Source organism: Gossypium arboreum, chromosome 10 (genome assembly GCF_025698485.1).
Source record: "Gossypium arboreum isolate Shixiya-1 chromosome 10, ASM2569848v2, whole genome shotgun sequence".
Taxonomy (NCBI): Eukaryota; Viridiplantae; Streptophyta; class Magnoliopsida; order Malvales; family Malvaceae; genus Gossypium; species Gossypium arboreum.
In genome coordinates, this window is record NC_069079.1 from 1,175,796 (window position 1) to 1,200,129 (window position 24,334).

General features: G+C 30.7%; 4 protein-coding genes across 6 annotated transcripts; all 4 read right to left on the reverse strand.

Annotated features, from left to right (window-relative positions):
* Positions 1–2,274: 2,274 nt before the first annotated feature.
* Positions 2,275–5,434, reverse strand: LOC108488453 (beta-glucosidase 46-like). 2 transcript variants are annotated; one of them, XM_053019961.1, is made up of 13 exons: positions 5,147–5,434; positions 4,881–4,967; positions 4,725–4,791; positions 4,493–4,554; positions 4,328–4,403; positions 4,167–4,241; positions 4,001–4,088; positions 3,658–3,910; positions 3,472–3,587; positions 3,123–3,378; positions 2,938–3,040; positions 2,755–2,863; positions 2,275–2,667 (listed from the first exon to the last, which is right to left on the reverse strand). In XM_053019961.1, exons 5-13 carry the CDS (start codon positions 4,386–4,388, stop codon positions 2,469–2,471), a joined length of 1,260 nt encoding a protein of 419 aa, XP_052875921.1. In that variant the 5' UTR covers positions 4,389–4,403; positions 4,493–4,554; positions 4,725–4,791; positions 4,881–4,967; positions 5,147–5,434; the 3' UTR covers positions 2,275–2,468. The 2 variants fall into 2 exon arrangements, with proteins under 2 accessions (XP_052875921.1, XP_017648220.1); XM_017792731.2 differs by lacking the exon at positions 5,147–5,434 and having other exon boundaries at positions 4,881–5,122.
* A 2,699-nt stretch (positions 5,435–8,133) lies between these two features.
* Positions 8,134–11,067, reverse strand: LOC108488164 (beta-glucosidase 46-like). Its single transcript, XM_017792463.2, has 12 exons — positions 10,709–11,067; positions 10,527–10,593; positions 10,391–10,452; positions 10,226–10,301; positions 10,062–10,136; positions 9,869–9,956; positions 9,526–9,778; positions 9,332–9,447; positions 8,997–9,252; positions 8,805–8,907; positions 8,624–8,732; positions 8,134–8,538 (listed from the first exon to the last, which is right to left on the reverse strand). The coding sequence occupies exons 1-12, from the start codon at positions 10,838–10,840 to the stop codon at positions 8,358–8,360; spliced, it is 1,518 nt and encodes a 505-aa protein (XP_017647952.1). The 5' UTR covers positions 10,841–11,067; the 3' UTR covers positions 8,134–8,357.
* A 2,326-nt stretch (positions 11,068–13,393) lies between these two features.
* LOC108487226 (homeobox-leucine zipper protein PROTODERMAL FACTOR 2-like) lies at positions 13,394–17,833 on the reverse strand. 2 transcript variants are annotated; one of them, XM_053020716.1, is made up of 12 exons: positions 17,414–17,833; positions 17,149–17,218; positions 16,747–17,031; positions 16,553–16,670; positions 16,289–16,477; positions 15,710–16,189; positions 15,508–15,609; positions 14,923–15,123; positions 14,655–14,829; positions 14,292–14,557; positions 14,116–14,211; positions 13,394–14,039 (listed from the first exon to the last, which is right to left on the reverse strand). In XM_053020716.1, the coding sequence occupies exons 3-12, from the start codon at positions 16,983–16,985 to the stop codon at positions 13,671–13,673; spliced, it is 2,235 nt and encodes a 744-aa protein (XP_052876676.1). In that variant the 5' UTR covers positions 16,986–17,031; positions 17,149–17,218; positions 17,414–17,833; the 3' UTR covers positions 13,394–13,670. The 2 variants fall into 2 exon arrangements, with proteins under 2 accessions (XP_052876676.1, XP_052876675.1); XM_053020715.1 differs by having other exon boundaries at positions 16,747–17,036; positions 17,149–17,833.
* A 3,568-nt stretch (positions 17,834–21,401) lies between these two features.
* LOC108452538 (CRIB domain-containing protein RIC10) lies at positions 21,402–23,235 on the reverse strand. Its single transcript, XM_017750336.2, has 4 exons — positions 23,057–23,235; positions 22,835–22,938; positions 22,651–22,696; positions 21,402–21,795 (listed from the first exon to the last, which is right to left on the reverse strand). The coding sequence occupies exons 1-4, from the start codon at positions 23,118–23,120 to the stop codon at positions 21,620–21,622; spliced, it is 390 nt and encodes a 129-aa protein (XP_017605825.1). The 5' UTR covers positions 23,121–23,235; the 3' UTR covers positions 21,402–21,619.
* Positions 23,236–24,334: the final 1,099 nt, after the last annotated feature.

The following is a 24,334-nucleotide window of genomic DNA, read 5'->3' on the forward strand; positions in this document are numbered from 1 at the left end:
AACAGTTATTCATTTTATCTCAACTGTTAGTCCCGTTAAAAAAAATCAGCCAATCATAATTTGCTATGTAGATGTCTATTTATTTTTTTAAAAATATTAGTAAAATTCATAAATGCATTTAAAAATAGTTAAAAAATTAAAACATTTTTAAACAGTAAGTAAAATTTTACTCCTTAAATATATCCTTAAAATTTTTACTTAAAGTTCTTTCTTTCTTACTTGGCTGGGTGTAGTAGATGTCTGACTGCAAACTAAAAAAATTATGGTGGGTTGAGGGTTGAGGGCTGTTCATTGTTCCTCTGGATTAAGAGCTCCAAATACCCCTTGGAGGAAAGGGAAGAAATTCTATGCTTGTTCAAAGTATAAGAGGTATTTTAATTTATTTTGTTTTGTTTTTATTTCATACTATATTTGGCGTAAATAAATATTGGGTAGTTGTATATATCTATGAGTTTTTATGTTGAAGGCTTAATTTGACATAAATTTAATTTTGTTCTGAATTTAAGACGTATTAAAAATTAGTTAAGGAATGTTTACGGTTAATATTATAGGGTTAATTTTTTAAATGAGTTTTGTTTGATATGAAGTTTAGTTTAATGATGTTGTTTAGTTTAAATGAGATATATTTATATATTCGAATGGTGTAGAGTGGTTGTGGTTTCTTTGAATAGGTTGAAAAACAAGATGATAATGGGAATATTGATGAATTAAAAAGATAGATCCAAATGCTATTGATTGAGAATAGAGAAATTAGAATCAGGAACACTGAATTGAATAAAATAGTAAAAGTGGATGAAATACAAAAGTTTGTGAGGAAGATTGCAAAGCAAAAGGAGAAATTAAGATGGTATAAATAACTGGTTGCAAAGACCAAGAATAATGTGTACTTCTATAAGGTTGGTTTCATAATTTCATTGCATCATGGATAGATTTTGTCATCTTTAAATTTGTGGTCTAGAGAGTTCAATAATAATTTGTAATGTTTTTGCGTTATTTAGTGACTTTGGAATGGAAGGTACTTATGAAATGTAATGAGATGATTTAGCTTTTGAAAATATGTTTATGAGCATATTTATGTCGGATTATATAAATTTGGCATCCCCTTTTATTGGGAAACAACAAAAACAAGACTTTAGAATTATACATACAATTATTGTTAGCTCGACTAAACAACTCAAAATTTGCCAAGAGGGAAGGGGTTAACTTGGCCTTTTAAAATTTTGGTGAAACAATAAAAAAATGTTTCAATCGATTTAAAAAAGTTTAAATTGTTTTCTAAGATGTTTGGAAGTTTTGAAATGATTTTTATACTTTAAACTTAATAATTTCTTTCTTTGTTCAAAAATAAATTTTACTTAAAAATATTTTTATTTGTTATATCAAAATAATTTATCAAATAAAGCTAATTTAACAATTATTAACAATTGATATAAAACCAATTGCAAACCGTTCATTAATACATTACAAGTATGACTGATGTAGTTGTCAAAATATTTAATAGTAGTACTCTTGCAGATGTAAATAAAATTCCATATAAAGATAATATAATACCAAAAATCTCAAAAATTGATATGTTGATATTGATGTTTTTCAATAATACAAACAGAACATAACACCAAAAATCTTAAAACTTGAGTAATTCACAACTGTAATTTAACTAATGAACTGTCTCTTTCAAGCAGGCCAATGACTTGATGAGGATGGTTGTGCAAGTCTTGATGAGATTATAAGCTAAGATAGTACAGGTATTAATAAAGTAGCAAAGGATGTAGATGTTGAGAGGAGACAACAAATTGAGGGGATGCTGGTGCGATTGATGAGGAGGCTGGCTTGATGAGAACTTTTTCATCAGATTTTGAAAGAGTGTTGGCCCCTACATCATGCTGGTAATTTACAGGGTACTTAAAAAGCAAAGTTATTTTAATTCAATTCTATATTTCTTGAATTTTAAAATTTTATTCCTAACCTAAACCGTAATGGTTAAATTTTTTTGGTTAAAGTCAATTACTAGTTATATGTTATTCGTGCACTTGTAGATTTAGTATAGATTTTCCAACCGGATCATTCCAAGTCGATTCTCTTTTTTTTTTTTTAAATTTAATCTTGATGCGAATGACAATTGTTAATCCATTAATTGGATTTTTAGTGAGTACTATATGCAAATAAAAAGCAAACATAGCATTAGACATAAATAATATGTTTGTCTCATCAAAATTTGAAAATAATAGAACTTAACTTAATGAATTTAACATTTATTGTTGATGAGGACTGAAATTTTAAATTTTAAAAAATATAGACTAAATATACCAAATTAAAGTACAGGGACTAATAGCGTAATTTCAAAAAATACAGCATAATGCAAAAACCATAAAGGATCCATTTAACCCCTGGTTTTATCACAAATGACCCTATATACAGTCTTGTGTACTCAAAATAGTATTACAGATAAGATTTAGTAAAGGGGGATTCTAAGAATGTTCTACTTTTGGTTCTTTTACCATGTGCTGTGATATGAAATTTTTGTACCAAGTTGCAGAAGATTTCGGAGTTCTCTTTAGCGTCTCGTAATCGACATGGTGAAGTCCATATCGAACCGTATATCCGTTGTTCCACTCGAAGTTATCAAGCAATGACCATATAAAGTAACCCCTTACATCTACTCCTTTCCTAATGGCATTCAACAAAACAAACATTAATAGCTTATCTTCGATGTCACGGCAACTTAAATATCGAGCATTCAATAGAGAACCTTACCTGATTGCTGTTGACAGTGCATCTAAGTATCTGGCAAAATACTCGACTCTTTTTTCATCGTGTAGACGTGCTTCAGTGGTGGAATTTGGTTTGTTCATATCACCATATCCTACATAGGAACACTTACATGAGCATGTTAAAGTGAATGTATGCGTTTAAATGACATTGTTCCGTCTTGCCTACCATTTTCAGTAATGATTATCGGTATGTTATGGTATCTGTTCTTAAGATAAGTTACAATCTTCTCTATTCCTTCGGGATAAACATTCTTCCCGGCTAACTCGGTCTGTATAATCGAAAAGATTCAGCTGTTAGTGTTAAGATTCAGCATATACAGTTGTTGATATCATGTACTGATGTTACTTAACAGGTTCTCCTATAGGTGTGCCGTTTTTCTGTGAGCTTTGTGCGCAATACCCTTCCATTTTCGAGGTTCCTGGTCCTGGTTCACACGCAGAGAACATGCAATCCTGGACGTAGTAACTTGTGTAGTGATTGATTCCGATGAAATCGAGCCCTTGTTTCAGCTTCTGCTTCTCGGTTGCTGAAAATTCGGGTAAAATGGATCCAAGAATGTTTTTCATTTGACGAGGATATCTTCCGTATAAGATTGGCTCTAGGAACCTATATGTAAGTGCAGTAAGGGTCATATACCCCTGTAGGTGCATGTTGCCACCCTTAAAGGTTGCATTCGGTTTGAATGGTGAATAAACTTACCAATTGATAGTGAAGGATCGAGCTCGTTCAGCTGCTAGTTTGTCAACCAAAGAGTTGCTGATCGGTTCATACCAAGCGCCATTCAAGACAATTCCAATGCTACCACCTTGTGTTTCCTATAGTTTAAACCAGAAATGTTATTCATTAAAGCTTACATTGCATGATGTTTAGTGCATTGATTGGTACCTGGTATTTGGTTCTATAAACATGAACAGCTGCAATATGTGCTAGGATGATATTGTGGGATGCTATAAAAGGTTCCTTCTCCGAATCACCGTAGGTACAATTGCCGAATGGCTTGGAACAATGTGATGGTGGGAATGTACCCGTAAGGTAACCGAATTTGACTTGGGAATCAGGCTGGTTGAAGGTGACCCAATACTTTACCCTGTCTCCAAAGGACTTAAAACAAATATCTGCATAATATGCAAAATCTTCCCTGTGATTGAAAACGAGAAAATAAAGCCATTAGTGTCAAATGGCCATTTTAAGCCCCATGAAAGAGCTAAAACTGAACAAGGTAGTTAACTGCGACTCCGGACTTAGCCAACTTCCATATCGGTCTTCGAGTTCTTGAGGAAAATCGATGTGGGTCAATGTTATAAATGGTTCAATCCCTGCAGATAGTGTAAAAAAACATCATAGGACTAATATGTAGAAGCTTAAAAACAGTGATTCAAGAAAGGCAAATAAACCTTTAAGTAGGAGACCATCAATTACGTTATTGTAGAACTTGATACCAGCTTCATTGATTTCACCAAATCTCCCTTCTGTTATACATATACATATATGCAATATTAGATACAAATACTTAAGCTTCTACAGATCATATATGGGTGTTTTAAAAGGGACTTACTTGGTAAAATTCTGGCCCAAGAAATGGAGAACCTATAGCTATTGACACCAAGGGAATGCATGAGATCAATGTCTTCCTATATCACAAAACATCATATGCTTATGACTTTGGATCAGATGGTGAAAATCATGAGGGAGTATGGTATGGAAGTAGGTAGGCACATACCAAATACCTATGATAATAGTCCACTGCTATGTCCCCATTGCTTCCATCAACAATATTATTTCCTAAGATATCAACCAACCATTTATTATGGGAATCTCGTGGGACTCAAGAATACTTTTTTTCCCTCTTGTCCAAAAACTTTTTCATTAAAAGTCAAAAGGATAAGGAAGCTAAGAACTAAACAGATTCAGACACCATAATCACAAAGCAAAAGCAACAAGCACAAGTTTACCTGGTTTATGAGAATAAACATCCCAATTGTTTAACCCTTTACCATCAGCCAAGTACCCACCTTCATACTGCCCCAAAACCCAGAATTAATATAATAATAAAAGAAGATTAAAAAAAAAAAAGGTTTGCTAGGGTATTAACAGATTGAGACACAAACCTGGTAAGCAGAAGAGGCTGTTCCAAAGAGAAAGTTGGAAGGAAATGCAGACAGGTTCTTCTTCTTCAAGCTTTGTCTAAGAATTAGCTGGTCGGATGAAATAGAGTGAGGTAAGAAGAATATTTGTAAGAGAAAGAAGAAACCAATGTAAAGCTTGTTCATGGAGATATCCATGGCTATTCAGCACAAGCATTGATCAAAGCATGGACAGAGATATTTTAAACTAATTTACTTTTTATAGACCTAAGAGTAAGGATGAAACTTACCTACTACTTTTTTTTCCTGCCGCCCGCAACTTGTGACGGAAACAGTGACGTTTGGTTATTTTATTTATATTAATGGAAGGGATATATTCACCATTGATGTTTGTTGTTAGTTTTGGAAAATCATTAAGAAAACAGAGAGCTGGAGTTGAAAGGAGACTAGACGAGAAAAATATCAGAAAATGTTTTGAATAGGGAAAATGCTCGGCACTTTCGTTGTAGTTTTGGTGAAAGACTTGTCCTGGCTACGGATCAGCTGGCCTGTTAGATTAAAAATTGATTAGGAAATTGATCCGGAAGATGGGTTTGAACCAGGCAGATTGATAAGGTAGTTAAAAATTGGTTGAATGTTCTTTTTTAATTTTTTTTAAATTTCTAATAATTTTTTAATTGGATTAATTGCACCAACAAATTAATGACCTAACCTATTCAACCATCAATCTATTTTAAAAAGCATTGGTCTAAGTTAAATTAAAATTTTAAAAGGTATTTTTATATCTTTGACTCAACTAGAGGTGTACATGAGTTGAGCTTAACTAAAATTTTAAGTCTGTTTGTTAGGCCCAAGTTTGGCCCTACCTAAAAATGGGCCTAAAATTTTATCCAAGTCGACCCCAAATAAAAATGTTAAAACTCAAGCTAATTCCATTCTCGCCTATATTAATTTTTATATAATTTTAAAATATATATAATACGTCAAAATACTAAAAATATCAAAATATATATTTCCCAACAAATTGAAAATAAATTTTAAAAATATGCATACTTAAATAACACTAAGATAGATCTAACTTAACAAGTAAATGTCACTAAAATAATAACAAAATTAACAAATGTCTTTAAAATAATAACAAAATTAACAATAAAATAACTTTTATAGGATATCTAAACAATAACAATAAAATAGTAACAACATAACAGTAAAATGGTAGCAAAATAATGAGAAAAAAATAAGAAAATAATATTTAAAAAAATAAATTTTTTTGTCATTTAATGAATTCGGGCCAGGCAAAAAATGCCTTACCTGAGGTCCGGCCTGTTTTTTAAGCAAGCCTTATTTTTTTGTTTAAACTCATTTTTCGAATCTATATTTTTGTCCACATCTCGAACAAGCCTTCGGGCTGGACTGAATAACCCGACCCATGAACAATTCTATCACTCAACTAAAATTTCAATTTACATTTTCCTTTTTAAAGTCTAATACGACTTACTATTACGTAACATTTTATTATATTACCAAGCTGCAAATTCATCAAAAATACTAGTCCTATTGTACATTCAATAAGCGTGGTGAATGAAATAAAATAATTTAAAAATAATAATTATTGATAAAGTACTAAAAAACATAAATAATTATGTTAATTAGAGTTTGATAAAATAATAAAAATAAATAAATTTATTAATTAGATTTTGATTATATTGATAATGTTGAATTTTTAAAACTTAAATCATCTAAATTCAAACCTTTTTAGATTTTGACTCTTAATTTTTAATTAAAATTTGTCATTAATATTTTTAAAAAGTCGAATTTAACCATTAACATTTCAAAAGAGTTAAATTAATTTTTTAACAAAATTACTAACAAAAACGTTAAATTTTTAGATATGGTAGCACATATGACAATCCACGTGTAAGTCTTTTTGAATTTTTATGAGCTATTTATAATTTTTATATTTTATATTTTTATATTTTATTTTTTTGAATATTTTTAAATTATTTGTTGACATGACATATAAAATAAACCATGCCATGTCATCATGAAATACACATAGATTGTCTTGCTAATATCATTAAAATTTTAATATTTTAGTGAATATTTTCATTAAAGAAAAACACTTTGACTATTTTGAAAGGTTAATGGCCAAATTTAATTTTAAAAATGGGCTAAATTGATAAAAAATAAAAATATTGAAGACTAAATTTATCATTATACCATTTTCTTACATAGATTAAATTACCTATATAACCTTTTAGTATATAACTTTTTTAAAAGTTTAATTCTTCGATAATTTCTTAATAAATTAATATCCAGTTAACTCGTGACATCAATTTAATTAAAAACTTAAATAAAAATATAAATATATATTATTCGTAAAACACTAGAAAAAACCTCACATATCAAACATTCCTCTTTGAGATTTTTCTTGGAGATTCCAAACAATTTGTAGGAGTTCAAATTTACGTCTTGAGATAGTCTTAATATCCTTTCAAATGGACAACAAGATTGATTATTACGAAATTAAAAATAACTGTGAAGGTTTGATTAATTACTGTAACGGTAATTTTTAGTACAGTAATATTTAATATTAGTTATATTTATATTATAAATAGTATAAAAAATTTATAGAAAATAATATAAAATTAATTCCTCCTAAAATATTTTGAACTTCATCTATGTTGCATGTTCCATAAATTAGTTTTCTTTAATATTTCTATTGCATTTTAATATCCCTAATTTTTATTATAATTTTTAAGGAAGTTTTTCTTAAAAAAGGAAAGTTTATATTTAAGTAAATTACATCAATATTTTTAATGGTATTTTTCTTTTTTGTTTTTACCGAGTTAGTGATCAGTTAATTTATGATACTTGCTCAGCTAGGGATTTAATATTAGTAAGAATAAATCCACATGTTATTAAATATTTTAAGAGATAAATTTTAAAATTATACATGAACTTTAATTTTGTAATTTTCATAAACAACTAACATCATTGTCAATAAAACATCATTGTATGTTACATATTACACACACAAATACTTATATTTATTCAATATAAAAATAAATTGATGCGTTCATTTCTTTAAACGTATACAATTTGATTAAAATAAAAGTTTTATATATACATTTAAACCAAAATCAAAATTTAAGGTGTATAATTGCACAAAATCAAAGTTCATGTATCAAATTACACATTATATCAAAATTCATGTATAATTATGATATTTATCACATATTCTAATAATAATAAAGAAATAAACAAGGACCAGGGATTAAATAACCTGATTTTATCTTTGACAGTTCAATCAGGAATCTGCTAGGATATACAGCAAGAAAGCAATAGGATTGAAATATATTCTTCTGATATACCAGAATTGAACAATATATCATAACCAGACAGGACCAATATTTTAGTCCCTGGTTTTATTTATTACAATTAAACCTATAACATAATCTTGTCTAATCCACGACATTATTACAGAACATGTAATGTTTTTTAGTCTTTTACTATATGCTGCGAGATGAAGTTTCTGTACCAAGTTGCTGAAGATTTCGGAGTTCTCCGAAGCGTCTTGTAATCGACATGGTGAAGTCCGAATCGAATCGTATATCCATCATTCCATTCAAAGTTGTCTAGCAGAGACCAAACAAAGTAACCCCTTACATCTGCTCCTTTCCTGATAGTAACATTCAATGGAACAAAACAATAAGTTGTTCAGGTTCTTGTAATGAACCAGTTAATGGTTAATTATAGAATCTCACTTGATTGCTGTTGATAGTGCGTCCAAATATCCGGCCAAGTACTTGATTCGTTCGACATCGTGTAAAAGTGATTCAGTGGTGGAATTTGGTTTATTCATATCACCATATCCTACATAAGAACACTTATATGAGCTTGTTATGCAAATGTATGTGTTTAAATGACATCGTTGGTCTCGCCTACCGTTTTCGGTAATGATCATCGGTACGTTATGGTATCGGTCTTTAAGATAAGTTACAATCTTCTCCATTCCTTGGGGATAAACATTCATCCCGGCTAACTCGGTCTGTGTAATAAAAAAAAAAAAAAGTTTCAGCTGTTAGTGTGAGATGCAGCATATGTAGTTGTTGATATCAAAGTATTGATGTTACTTACAGGTTCTCCTATGTCGATGCCATTTTTCTGTGAGCTTTGAGCCCAATATCCTTCCGTCTTCGAGGTACCTTTTCCCGGTTCGCATGTGGTGAGCATACAATCCCGGACGTAGAAACTTGTGTAGTGATTGATTCCGATGAAATCAAGCCCTTTGTTCAACTTCTGCTTCTCGGTTTTTGAAAATTCGGGTAAAATAGATCCTAATATGTCTTGCATTTCTTGAGGATATCTTCCGAATATGATCGGGTCTAGGAACCTGTAGTACTGTCTCTAATTCGTAAACTACAGCCTTGTTCGTATAGAAAATGAAGAAGAGAATGGTGAAAGGAACATACCAGTTGATAGAGAAAGATTGTGCTCTTTCGGCTGCAAGCTTATCAGCTACCGAGTTGCTGATTGGTTCGTACCAAAAGCAATGCAAGACAATACCAATGCTACCGCCTTGCGTCGCCTACGGTTTAAAATGGTTTTAACTCCGATATGTTTTTAAGTAGGCTTTAACATGAATGACAATGTGAATAATTAGTACCTGGTATTTGGTTCTATAAATATGAACAGCTGCTATATGTGCTAGGATGATATTATGGGCTGCTATAAAAGGCTCCTTCTCCGAATCACCGTAGGTACAATTACCGAACGGCTTGGAGCAACGCGACGGTGGAAACGTACCGGCTTGGTACCCCAACTTGACTTGGAAACTGGGCTCATTGAACGTGACCCAATACTTTACCCTGTCTCCAAAGGACTTAAAACAGATATCTGCATAATATGCAAAATCCTCCCTGTGATTGAAAACGAGAAAATAAAGCCATTAGTGTCAAATGGCCATTTTAAGCCCCATGAAAGAGGTAAAACTGAACAAGATAGTTAACTGCGACTCCGGACTTAGCCAACTTCCATATCGGTCTTCGAGTTCTTGAGGAAAATCGATGTGGGTCAATGTTATAAATGGTTCAGTCCCTGCAGATAGTGTAAAAAAACATCATAGGACCAATATGTAGAAAGCTTAAAAACAGTGATTCAAGAAAGGCAAATAAACCTGTGATTCAAGAAAGGCAAATAAACCTTTAAGTAGGAGACCATCAATTAAGTTATTGTAGAACTTGATACCAGCTTCATTGATTTCACCAAATCTCCCTTCTGTTATACATATACATACATATATACAATATTAGATACAAATACTTAACTTCAACAGATCATAAATGGGTGTTTTAAAAGGGACTTACTTGGTAAAATTCTGGCCCAAGAAATGGAGAACCTATAGCTATTGACACCAAGGGAATGCATGAGATCAATGTCTTCCTATATCAAAAAACATCATACACTTATGATTTTGGATCAGATGGTGAAAATCATGAGGGAGTATGGTATGGAAGTAGGTAGGCACATACCAAATACCTATGATAGTGGTCCACTGCTATGTCTGCATTGCTTCCATCAACAATCAAATTTCCTGCAAATACACCAATCTTATTATCATCATTTCCATTTTTTGTAGAACATTGAGGATCAATTTGGGAATTTGACCTGGTTTGTGGGAATAGACATCCCAATTGTTTAAACCTTTACCATCAGCCAAATAAGCACCTTCATACTATCAAAGTTCAAAGAAAACCATTTTAGTACTACATCTAACATTGGTTATAGTTTAAAACGAATTAAGGGTATGTTTAGATAGGAAATGATGAAGTAGCTGATCAAATCGAAACCTGATAAGCAGAAGAGCTTGTTCCAAAGAAAAAATTGGAAGGAAATGAAGATGAATTATTAGCCAAGCTTTGTTCCAAAGACAACATGTATAAGAGAAAGAAACCAATGTAGAGCTTCAAAGCCACATCCATGGCTATATTACAAAGCTGCTGTTTGTATGTTACTATTACTTAACATATTTATATAAACTCTATGCGGAATTGAAATAACTCAGAAAATTTTAAAATTCGAATTGATTTAAATCGAAATTGACCTAATCATTAGGTATACTGTTATGGAAGCAAAAGGTGAAGAAGAGCTTATCTATATTATGTTCTAAGAAGACAGTAAGAGAAATAAAACGACATGAGGGAAAGATGAGAGAGCAAATCTCCTTAGCTAGGAGATTTTGTAAAGACTCTCTCATGGTTAGGACTGGTTTGGCACTTCCCACGTGCTCTACTTGAAATTAAATATTAATTTATTCGTTTCGAATTTGATTTGAAATATATCAACAATATACTCGATTATGATTTGATTCGATATGCCGCAATTTTTAATTTTTTTTAATTATTTTTATTAAAATAGAATTTTCTTTTACTTTTTAATGATGTTAATAATTGGTTTTAGGTATAATTATTTATAGAAAATATTAATATAAACTTTGTTTTCATATATTTTAAACCGATATTATATATAAAAGGTATTTTGATAATTATATCAAATGAGATGGTCTTTTCCTAAATTGGACTTTAAACCAACTCAACTAATTGAAGAACTAAACCCACCCAAAATTCGATTTCAAAAAAATTCCTAACCCTATAAAATCGAGTCGAGTTAGAACTTACCTTGTCCAAATTTTTGGCCATCCCTCTTATTAATTCAATGGTTCCCTACTATAAAATTACTTTTTTTACATTTATATTTTTTGATATATTACAAATAATTAATGTACTCATCATCCTATGGTACACGGACCTATTAGCTAGTTTAACCTAATAATTCATGTTTTTATAGATTTTAACATTTTTCTACATCATAAATAAATCATAACTTAAATTTGTGCGAGTCTAAAAACTCCATTATCAGTATACCGAATATTTTTCGAAACAAATGTGATTTCTTTTGCAATTTGCAAATTCGGCAAAGAAAACAAGAAAGAAGTAAAATCTACTAATTAATCGGAATGCCGTGCACTGCATCAAGGCTGACCTCTTTCATCCTTTTAAGGTAAAATTTATTTTCAAGTCCCTTTTAATTTTGATTTTAAATAAATTGGTTATTCCTAAAATAATCACTATCAATTTCGAAATTGAGTAACTTAGGACAATTAATTATGTGTTAATATTTTCCACCACTTGTAAATAATTTTGATTGGTATAATAATAAATTTAGCCATTGGTGTTTATATATTCTACGTAAATGTTAGCAAAATGTGTAAATATTAAAGATTAGATTTATTAAATCAAGACTAATTGACAGAATGTGTAAACTTTGAAAACTAAATTTATTATTATATCAATAATAAATATATACATGACTAAACCTGTCCATTGAGTGGGAGGTTTGAATGAAAAAATAGGCTTTGACAAAAAAATAAGACTCGTTTAGAAAACGAGTTGGGCCATTTTTGGCCTGAGCCTAGCCCGAACATGCAAACAAAAATTGTTTTCTTTTACTGTTTTGTAGTTGTTTTCTTTTTTTACTATTTTGCTACCATTTCACTATTATATTGTTATAGTTTGAATATTGTATAATTTTTATTTTATTATTAATTTTGCTACTATTTTATCTTAATGTTATTTAAGTATATATATATTTGCTTTCAATTTATTTTTAATTTGTTGGGAAAAATTTATTTTAATGTTTTTAGTATTTTTGGTGTATTATATATATTTTAAAATATTTACAATTTTAAAATTTTAAATTAATAAATTTAAAATTTCCCATTTAGGCCTTATAAAAATTTTAAAATTTTAAATTAGTAAAGGTAAAATTACACTTTAACCCTCTCAAAAGGATAAATATTTTTAATTTAATTTTTAAAAATTATAAATATATAAACTATTAAAATTAAAATTTAATTCCAACCCGAAATATAAGTTTTGAAAAGTTCCAGTACACCAAGCATGAACTGGTGCACCATAGCACGAGATCCAAACTCGGCAGCTACTAAGGCCTCCATCTTCTCAAACCAACGTGTGTACTTAGTGTGCTCTTCTTTCATAGCAATATCCTTCTTAGCTGTTTAATTAAGGCAGTGCTATATAAGTTTATTACTGTAGAATAAAAACGTTAACATACAACTAATAAAGGAAAAATAAATCAATAAGTAGTGGGTCATGAATAACTATTATCTTAAAAATAATTTTAACTTGATTAGTGTAATCGACTATGAATATCGCTTTTCAAAATTAACACAGTACTCTCAACTTCGTACACACTTCTTTTTTTTTTATTAAATTGGATTTGACGATAGATTAAATTAGTTTTTCGCATTCCTTGTACCCCCACCAAAATCATAGCAGCCACTATTTCATGGTAGCAAAATTCAGTGATAAAACTGCTAAAGCCATCAAATTCCCAATAATATTTTACCAATTATATACTTCATGCCCTCATGATTGATTCTAGGCCTACTTGATTTTCATGCATTATTGTTTGGATAGATAGAAAACTTTTCTAACTGGGGAAGAAAAAGAAAATATACGAAAAAAGCTATTCATTAATTTTCAAAGAAACCAAAAACATATAAAACCAGAAACCAAATGTTTGCCAATGGCTACTGTGGTCTGTGAGTCCCAATAATACTTCAAAACACAAAAACATAAAAGAAAAGAAACGGTGAAAGCTCTCATTGTCTTTTTCCCCCGAGGAAGTCAATACCCGAACCAAACTAATTCTCCTTGCAAGGAACATGGAAGGTGCGTTCTTGACTTTCATTATTACTGTTGATCTAGTCACCATTTTTTGTTTGCTCGGTCAAGCGTCATTACACATGACCGCAGTTCTGATCCTTTCAAGAGTGCATTTGATTAGGCTATTCACAGTAGCCACGGATCCCACAGAGATTTTCGAATTCGGAGCAGAATCAACTAAGATTTGGAACGCAAGGGTAACGAGTGACCCGCCGGAGCCGATTTCCGTGATCCCTATTCCTCTGTTAGGTCCTTCACGGTCGGGAAGTATCGCGAAACCAGAAGGTAAAAGCGCGACGTAATCAGGGTCTCCGCCGTTTAAGACTATGTTCATAGCGGCGAAATCGACCGGGGCATAAATCACATAGGACCCTGTAGCATCATTGCTGCTCTCTTGTAGGATTAACATGTTGCTTTGGCTTGCGTTTGCACCCTACAAAATTGGAAATGTTAGAATATTGATATCGAAATTAAAGAAAAAAATGTGACTGCGTTGTATTAGAACGTACATTAACCCTAAGTAAGGAGACACAGTTGCCTGGATCACGTCCATTAGCTATATGAGCCATTTCATCAACAACACCACCGTTTGAAAGGATATCCCACTGTAAAACTCAAGTGTTAATAAAAAAAAGCTACTGTATATTTAGGGTTTTGGATTTAGGTTTATCTTCTTTTTAACTACCTCGCTTCGAAATTTCTCGGACCTAAGGATATTGAATGCTTTCCTAGGCGGAACAGCGACCCAGAAGGAAGTTGCAGCACTTAGAACAATACCAGGAGGTCTGCCCGGATCGTCAATACTCTTCCTGGTCATGACCCTAATTTCATCGGATCCCGTTAAAGTCGTCCAAGCATGAGCGGTCGAAGCTCCGACTCCGGTACAAAAGCTATTCACCATCCTTTCAGCTAATTTCAGGATACTTTTCCTTCCATCAGAGCTATTTAAAACTGGCAGAACAATAATTGAAATGGTAATACATAATAACAATTAACAAAGAACATGAAGTATGCTACTACAATGGCATTAATTTTATTTATATATTACCGCCTAGATCCCCAGCTGGAATGTTATTAGCCATTGCACTTGCAAGACGTTCACATTGTCGATCTAATGTAGCCACCCATCGTTTAGCCCCAAAAGCTAAACTAGTATTCACTAATGTTTTGTATATGTCACTGACACCTCTATCATCCACTTCAACATTTTCCACCCATATAACCTGTAAGTATATACATATATATCACTGAATGAATAGATTTTGTTTGGTGTATACAGGGATTAATGTGAAATTAAAGAGTTAAACTTATTATACCTTTGAGTATCCATTTGGTAATTCTTGGATCAAACAACCCGAGGGTCGTCTTCTACATCTGGTGAATGGAGCATGGCGTAAATTATCCAATGAAACATCGACCACCGCCCAAATTCCGTCATGGTGTCGTTTACAGTACCTAGCGAAATAGTTCTCCCTAGTAGGTACGAGTGGTGAAGGGAGTTGAAACTCAGCTGTCATCTGAAAAATGTACGGTCTTAGGCTATATATGTGAAGACTTACGTCATCATACTCAAATATAGGTGCGCAGAGTAAATATTAATTGACTAATTATTTTAAGTTACAACAAGACACATCAGGGTCGATATATGTGAAGATTTATGCCGTTACACATAAATTAATACACGTAGAATAAACGTTAATTGATTAATCATTTTATGTCACAACACGACACAACAAGATCGATATATGTGAAGACTTATGTTGTCGCGCACAAATGAATGCCTGTAGAACAAAAATCAATTGATTAATCATTTTATGTCACGACACGACACGACACGAGAAGATCGAGTTGGATTGTTACAATTATTATCATTGAATGTGTAGTATATAATTAATAGTTACCACTTGCAAGGCTCCATTGTAGTTTCCTGCTACACCAGTTGATAGAACATCTAAAGTCATAGCCCTTGAAACAATACCACAAAACACCGTAGACCATTGATTCTGGAAAAGGAAAACCAAAAAATCAGAAAAATAATTTTGGGGGTGATCAAAATTAGCTAAATATTTTGTATCAATAAAGAAAAAAAAGAAAAAACCATACCACATCCATGAGAATCTCAACTAGGTTAACAGGGTTCATAATAATAACAGCAGCTTCCCTTGAAGCTTCAGATCTGAACCCCAAATTTGCAAATGGTTTTGATCCAATACCCCTAGGGAAAATTCTCAAGTATTCATTTTCATTCAACACATCAATTGAATTCTCATCAGTAACCCACAATGGTTCACCAGATTGAGCCATTCTAATTAGTTCCTCCATTGCTGTAACTGCGAGCTCAACAATCAAAGGCTTATCAGCTTCATTGGTCACAGAGACTGGCCTTAAAACCTCACCAAGACCACCACCAGGACCACCAGCACCAACACCAGGGCCACCAGCAGCACCACCAGGACCACCATACTCTCCTAGAAACCCTGGTTGGGTTCCAAAACTGATAGGCGCTCTATCAGCAAAGCGAGAAAACGAAGGGCCTATAGGCTTGCCAACATATTTTGCTGTCACTCCAGATATCCTTTCAATCTGCAACAGAAAAAAAATATATATATCGAGCATCAAAGTAATAACAATAGATTACAATTACAAGTGTTATTTAATTTTAACGTTTTTTTTTTCAAGAACCTCTTCTCTTAACCGAGCATTTTCGAGCCTCAAATGTTGTTCTTCAAATGACATCTCTCCGAGAGCAGCAGGTCCACCACAGGTGGGGCATGAAGCATTGTTAAGAGCTTCCTTGTACCTATGGTTCTCAGCACGAAGCTTTTCATTCTCAGCCTTTAACAAACCATTTTCATGGCGTTCAGTTTGGGCCTGTCATTTTGCATATAAACATACGTAAGCACATATGTATGAGAAATCTATCTATCTATATATATGTATATATACCTTGAGTTGGGTACGCTTGTTTTGGAACCAAAACTTGACTTGCAGTGGGTCTAACCCTAACTCACGACTGAGTTGTTTCCTTTGCTTATCATCTGGATGAGGACACTCTTTGAACAAGCTGACAAAAAAAAAAGAATCTTATCACTTTCATGTCCAATTAAACAACAAGGCATAAAAAAGAAGAAGAGACATACGCTTCCATTTCTTGGATTTGTCGCTGAGTATGACGGTGGTAACGCTTCCTTTTTGCACGACGACGGCTAGGTCCACTAGAAGCAGGACCTTGATTATCATCATCAGCAGATGGTGCATCTACTTCAGTACCTGATTTTGTATCGTTATTATCATCGTCCCTTTCCGTCTGGTCACTATCAGACGGCCTTTGGAACATATCGAACATGTTGGGATTTTCATATAAGTCGGAGTTGAACATGGCTACAAATATAGCCAACCACCAAAGCTATCGGTTTCTTTCTTTTCTGTTCTACAAGAGAAACATAAACTTAAACACCATGGATATATATATAATCAAATCTTAAGTCAAAGATAAAGAGAAAAGCAGCGGAAAATGAGTGAAAAACAGTAAAGAACATTACCTTTAGACAAAGGAGATGACTAAAAAGAACATTTAGCAAATGGAATTCTCTTGCTTTGCTTGTGAAGTGCCTATCAAGGAAGGAATTTGGGTTTTTTATAAGCCAGTAAAGCCAATGAGATTGTTACAAGTTGCAACAGAAATGAAAGGACCGTGGAGGTTTCTGTGTAACCAAAAACAAATCTTTGGATTTTACTACGTGCAGATATGACTCGACTAAAGCAACTGAGTTCACACAGTGTTGAAAGCACGAATTGTTAGAATACCTACGATACTCCAACTTTGTAACGCTCAACTAAAGCTTATGCCAATATGTACTGTATCGAAACCACATTTTTTGTACTAGAATAACGGATAAATTTCTTTGAAAAAGGACAAAAAACAAGTTGATGGCATATCTGGAGAAGATGCATCAACATTGGTGTTTTTTGAGGTTTGTTTAGAATGGCGGTTTTTTAAGTTTAGGGTCACCTGAGAAACCAGCTATTGGAGGGTTAAGTATGGAGGAGATGAACTAAAAAGGTAACGAAAAACAAAGGAAGGGTAAGAAAGGGGGGAAATGCAGGGAAGAGGAGAGAAAAGGGTGTATGGTAGCTATTAGAGTTATTGCAGAGGGTGCAATGGCATTTATGGAGGGTGAAATGTAATTGCGAGAGAGAGAGAGGGGGCAGCTATTCCCCTTTTCTTTGTTTAAATTTCACTTGTAAGAGTCTTATTGGATTAAATAAATTATTAAAATTAAAAATTAAAAATTAAAAATTCTATTTAATTTCTTTTTTGAATAGATATTTAAGTAATTCAGAATATATTTCGATTTTTTCAATTCCAATTAAAATTAAATTGAATATAAAAATAATTGAATTGAAATAGTTCATTAAATTTTTAAAAGAATTATATATATTCTTTTGATATGGTTATTAAAATAAGATCGGATTAATTGGTTGAATATGAAAGAAATTATTTAACTAATTTAATCGATATCATAAAATAAAAAATGATTAATCGATAAAGAAATTGATCAAGTGATAAAAACCGTTTGAATATAAATTAATTTAAATATTTAATTTTGTTTTTAAATTTATAAAATAAATATTGATGTTTCTATTATTATTTGTTTTATTTTCTTTCGAAGAAAATCAGATTAGTCCAACCATTTGTTTAATTCTTACAACATAATGTTTTCACTAATTTAAGTATAAAATATATGTAATAACTAAATATAAATTAAATTTTAATTTTAATTTTTTAATTTGTGAAAAAAGACTGAACCAAAATTAATAAACCTTAATTAAAAACCAAAATGATTTTTTTTATTGGCCATGTGAATGATGGTTCTTTCACTCCATGGCTTTCACCTACTTTCACTGTCAATTCTTCAACATTGATAGTGTTTTTTTTTTTTTTCATATAGGCAATTAATTAATAATCTAATTTTAGGTCCACTTGCTCTCTTTTTTCATTAATAAATGCATAAATGTTTCACAAAATTAAATATATTTACCAAAAGAATTAATTAGGTAAAAATAATTACTTCTGCATATCCACTAAGTTTCTTTAACTATCTAAAGGTTTATATATATATATATATATCTTTTCCCCATACACATATAGAAAGCAAATCCTATATCTAAACAAGATGTCTTAAATAAATAAAATTTACTAAATTTGCATAAATTTAATGATTTTCTTACCAAAATAATGAGATTATTAGAAATATAAACCTAGATTATTATAACTGCTTACCAAATTAAGACCAATATTAGTCATTCTGTGGTGAAAATAAAAAATATTAAGATAAATCTTAAAATTACATTTGAACTTTGGTCCAATGTGTACTATTATATATAGAATTTCATTTTGTGCAGTTTTATATATTAAATTTTGATATGATTCGATTTTTATGAATTATTAACACAATTGTCAATGTAACATTATTTTAAGTTTACATATTGAGTGCATAAATAATTTTATTTACATATTATAAAAATAAATAGATGTATTTATTTGAATGTATACAATTGATTCAAAATTAAAATTTTATGTTTACTTCGAATCGCAATCAAAGTTTTATGTATGTAATTGCTCTTGAATTAAAGTTCATATATCAAATTACATATTAAATCAAAATTCATGTATGATTTTGAGATTTATCTAAAAGTATTTGAGAAAAGTTAATGAAGTGATTTTTTCCTTAAAAGAATTGCATGATAAATGATAGATAAGGTTATTTTTTAAAAAAATCTTATGAAATATGGAAAATAAATAAATAAATAAAGTTACATATATGTGAATAACTATACCAATTATCTCATAAGGCTCAAATTTTAAATAGAATTTTTTTCGTAAAATTTATGTTTTAGATTTAATATTTTTATTCAAATTCTCATAATTATTAAACCCTTCAAATTTTGACAAACAATCCAACCTCTAACATAACATTATATTTTAAAATATGTTTTCTTAAGTAGTCTCAGTGAAACATTTTAAAAAATTAAATTATAAAATTTTGGAACATTAAATTAAGTCTTAGACCTACTTTGTATTTATTTTTTTTTAAAGACACTTAGTTGATTTTTTTTTGGAACATTAATTTTATTATAAGTTCTTATCATATTTGCTCTTTTTGATACTGTCTAAAACTGCCCATAGCCCCTCATTAACTCTTAAATAAGAGGATAATACGTTTTAGTCCAGTCGAAACCACGTCCTTCTACACTGATAACAATATTGATGCCAATCGAACTAAAACTCAATTGACTGTAATAAATACACTTAATTGCTTTTAACATGTGACAACTTTATATTATTATGTAACCCACCAACTTATGTACAATATGGATAAATATTATCCTCTTTCATGTATATATGATCCTAAGTGACCCTAACTACATTTTCTCTTACCCATTCCTCTCAAATCATCTATTAAATGTAGTGTATGAATCAGAGTCAAGTTTAGGCTCAAAATTATTAAAATATTCTTTTAAGTTGATTTTTTAAAAGATTTGATAATACTTTTAACTAAAAAATTAATAGTATCATTAAAATAATAAATAATTATTTTTATTTTAATAAAAATTAAAAGTATAGCACATCGGGTCAGAATATAATGTATAATTATAATTTTAAGATTAAATTGAAATAGATAAATTAAAATTCAATTTTAAATCAAGTTGAATTAATATACTTATCAATCTTTTCAAACAAAGAAATATTCATGAAAATATATAATTATACAAAATGAATTTTGGTTGTAAAAGGAGAAAGAGATGCAAATAATAGGAAGATGTACAAGAGAGGAAATAAATAGGGTGTTTGGTTATAATATTGTTAATCATCATTAATGATAGGTTTAAAAATTCAGGATGTTTTAAAACATTTCAACCAAATTATTAACTAAAATGTCCTTCCATTCCTTCAATATTCTAATATGTACTAAGTTTTTATTTTCTTCTTTTGTTTATTTACTTGAGATTTTTTTTGTTTATTTTGGACAAAAATGGAAACAGGGTTTGTAATTATTTAACATTCATTTTGGGCATGCAAGAAGTGACATTACATAACAATTATTTAACAGTAGACTTTTTGGCCAGTATTTTTTTTCTTTTTAATTATAGGTTATTCGTTTCGAGGAGAATTTTTGTTTTAAATTTCAATTCAATTGAATAGAGTTATTTTGGATTAATTTAAACAAGTATTTTAGTTATTCAAATTGAGTTAAATTAAATTTTTACAATATGGATATCTGAAAAAAAAGTAATAAATTGATATAAATAGTAAATTTGGGTCCTATTCAATCTTAGAAATGACTAAATTGATCCATTTAAAAAAATCAAAATAAAAATTTCAAAAAATAATAAAACTCAAAAAATTAAATTATATGAAATTTAAAAATATTAATAATTTAATCCCAATAATACTTGTTTATTAAATAAATTAGCTTAAATGTCCGAAATTTTTTATTTTAACTCGGGTTCCATTACACTATTCCTAATTTTACCTCAGGACAAATTCTCTCAACAATATTTGCTTAATTCACAATACTCAAATCCAAAACTTTACTTCAAAAACATCGACTTCCACAGAAATTTCACTCATTTTATTAGTCATGAATGCATGCCACCACCAATAAAAATGGGCTTTAAAAAGCCTCTTTTATTATTGGGTTTCCACCAGGAACTGGCTGTAGGCCCAAACTCTTCTCTGCTATTATCAGCTGAGTAATGGGGCTTTAAGAAACTAAAACAAACAAAAAAATTCGATATTAATAAAATTTTATTCCCTAAGCCAAAATATCTTCATACCCTTTTTGGACCATAATCATTCCTTATGTTCATAAAATCAACATATGAAAATCTAATTTACACAAGCATTTGCTTTTTAAGTTCCTACAACTTACTTTGTTATCTCCATGAATATACCTTGAATCAGTTGTTTGAAAGTCAAAATCCACAATGCTGCATGATGATGATTTTCTAAGCTTCAAAGTCTGTTGATGAACCCAGTTGCGTGTATGTAGCCTTTAGTGAAGATTTTGATGAACTGCTCTTCTTTTTCCATTTTTGTTTCTTGGGAACATTTGGCATGTCCTTGGCTGATAGGTTCCTTATCATCTCTGTTGCAGGTTGGGATCCCATGGATTGTCCAAAATCTGTCACAACATATTGAGATCATAGTTAAAAGAAGAGGAATATGACAAAAAAGGGTCAACTTATGGTTTTGATCTCTCTACTATGCTCAAATTTGGATTTAGTCATCATGCTGACATGAATTTCTTTTGTATTGGAAAGGGTGTTTTTAAGAAATATCCAAGTGACTATTGTAACTGGAATTGTTAAATTAAAGTATAAGGACTCAATCCCACATTTGATAATATTAAAGGGATCAAAACCAAAATTTAACATATGAAAAACAAGAGTGAAGTTATTGCAAGGGACTAGAGAAATGATCTATGATTAGGACAAGGTAAACCTATATAGATTCCCCTTGAGATGAAAGTTTTGTCTCGTGACAAAAGAGCCAAAACTCTTCCTATTGGGAGCAAATAATCTAAAAAACTTTCTTCATATCATTCAAACTTAGCATCGACAAATTGAGACATTAAAAAAAAATCCCATGATATCTGAAAAAAGGTCTTTGTTTTTACTATTGTCTCATTATGAAACTACGCACATGATATAAACTTGACTTTTTGCCTACTATTCTCTGTATTTTAATATTCTTTTCTATTATTTATTTACATCTAAACGTCCATGCATATATATATATATATATTAATCATATTTGAGTGTAGGGTGAAAGGCCTTTACCTCTTATGTTTACTACAAATTTCACTTTTCGTTTTCGTTTCAAGGGGAAAGAGATTACGAACAGAAACCAAACACAAACTTGAAAACACTTAAATTATTGTAACTGGACCAATATCTTGTTAGCAACGTGCACACATATAACTCTACACACAAAAAGATAAGGTAAATTGAACCATGTTGAAACAGGAAACTTATACCTATTGATGTTGTTGTGAATTCAGGGACTGTCTTGAATTCATTCATCTGCAATCAAGGGATCCAGGCCAAGGCAACAAATTAAGAGATAAAACACAACACACACCACTTTGGCCTACAATGATAGTAGTATTTGAATATCCAAAAGTATGTAAAAGTAATGCAAAATATTTAGAAAAAACATACCCAACTTGGTGCAGTGCCACTGCCAGGAGGGCCATCCCAGCCAATATGTGCTACATGTTTCACATCTGTGGGGTACCCAATTTCCATCTCTCTCTCCTTCACAACTACAGCAAAAAAGAAAAAAAGAAAAAAAACCCTTTTCCTACCTTAGTTGCAAAGCAATAATACCAGAAAACATGCTCAAATAAATGCATACAGAAGTGTATATGAAAAGGGAGTTACCAAAGAGTTGAGAAATGTATTTGAAACTTTTGTAGATCCCTTTGATCTTGGACTTGGTAGACATGATAATGGACTAAGAACACAATGGAACAGCCGTTTTCAAATAAATGTGAGAGAGATTATGTTTTTGCCTGGTGGAGAAATAGTTGTAATTTAGATCACCAAAAACACTTAAAAAACAATAGAAAAAGGACAAAAAGTTGCTGCATATCAAAGGAGTAAAATACATGTGACTGAGGGAACTTTATTATTATTGCCCGTGAAACAAAGCTTAGTATTTATCGAGTGATATAAGAATTTACCTATAGAGCACGTTGATGATAGCTAAAAGATTCAAGAGAGAAGCAACTATTCCTTAATCTCCTCCAAGTATTGATGCAAGGTTCCATTGATCATGTTGTTTCCTAATGGTATTGATGAATATGCAAAAAGATGCAAAGAAGGGAAGGTCTAAGAGGAAAAAGATCAAACAGATAGAGATCAATGATCCATTTTTAAAAGAAAATGGAAGCAAATGAATGAAGACCATGAAATGAAGAAGAATGAGAAGGTGTGAAAGGTGAGATAATTGGGTTTTGAAAGACAAGAGATTAGAAACAACAGAGAATCGAGTAAAACGCGGAACTCAGGTTTTTGATTATGTGTTTTTAAGGCAACAATGAAAAGACAAATGCAAAATACTATCTCGTTAAATGCGGGCAAAAATAGCTGCAGATATCGGAGAGAGATAAAAAAGAAGTATATTTGACCACAGTTCATACACAACTGTTGCAGTTTTGAAGATTTCTTGTTAACTATGACGTAATTTTGTGAATTAATTATACCAAATTTAGATTTTAAATTCATCTCTAAATTTAAAAATATATCTTTTTTAATTAAATCATCAAAATATTAGTGTTATATTATTTACGTGTTTTCGTCAGTTTTAAGATCGAATCATACATACAACGGTAGGCAAGGGATTAGGTATAAGGGTGTAATCGAGCCGAACTCGAATATTGGCAAGCTCAAGTTTGGTCTCAACTCGAATTTTCAGAGTTTGATACTTGACTCAAGCTCAATCATACATCTATTTTTCAGCTCGAGATAGGCTTGAGATATAATTGAGTTATAAGCTTGTATGTATTCAAGCTTCAAACTTGAGAATAACAAAGTATATTAAGTTAATTAAATAATATAATTTAATAATATAAAAATATTTAAAATATATATATTAAATAAGGATCATGAATTGTTTGAATTGAGTATTATTAAATTCAAATTCGATTTGATTAATAG

Coding starts and splice junctions, on each gene's coding strand:
- LOC108488453 (XM_017792731.2), bottom strand. CDS start 5,054: ATGGATATCTCCATGAACAAGCTTTACATTGGTTTCTTCTTTCTCTTA. Junction 4,404..4,492: donor ACTATTATCATAGGTATTTG/GTATGTGCCTAC, acceptor TTTGTGATATAG/GAAGACATTGATCTCATGCA. Junction 3,911..4,000: donor TGGCTAAGTCCGGAGTCGCA/GTTAACTACCTT, acceptor TTTCAATCACAG/GGAAGATTTTGCATATTATG.
- LOC108488164 (XM_017792463.2), bottom strand. CDS start 10,840: ATGGATGTGGCTTTGAAGCTCTACATTGGTTTCTTTCTCTTATACATG. Junction 10,594..10,708: donor CAAGCTCTTCTGCTTATCAG/GTTTCGATTTGA, acceptor GAACTTTGATAG/TATGAAGGTGCTTATTTGGC. Junction 9,779..9,868: donor TGGCTAAGTCCGGAGTCGCA/GTTAACTATCTT, acceptor TTTCAATCACAG/GGAGGATTTTGCATATTATG.
- LOC108487226 (XM_053020716.1), bottom strand. CDS start 16,985: ATGTTCAACTCCGACTTATATGAAAATCCCAACATGTTCGATATGTTC. Junction 16,671..16,746: donor CAAATCCAAGAAATGGAAGC/GTATGTCTCTTC, acceptor TTTTTTTGTCAG/CTTGTTCAAAGAGTGTCCTC. Junction 14,212..14,291: donor CCGAGAAATTTCGAAGCGAG/GTAGTTAAAAAG, acceptor TGAGTTTTACAG/TGGGATATCCTTTCAAACGG.
- LOC108452538 (XM_017750336.2), bottom strand. CDS start 23,120: ATGTCTACCAAGTCCAAGATCAAAGGGATCTACAAAAGTTTCAAATAC. Junction 22,939..23,056: donor ATACATTTCTCAACTCTTTG/GTAACTCCCTTT, acceptor TTTTTGCTGTAG/TTGTGAAGGAGAGAGAGATG. Junction 21,796..22,650: donor ATTCACAACAACATCAATAG/GTATAAGTTTCC, acceptor ATGTTGTGACAG/ATTTTGGACAATCCATGGGA.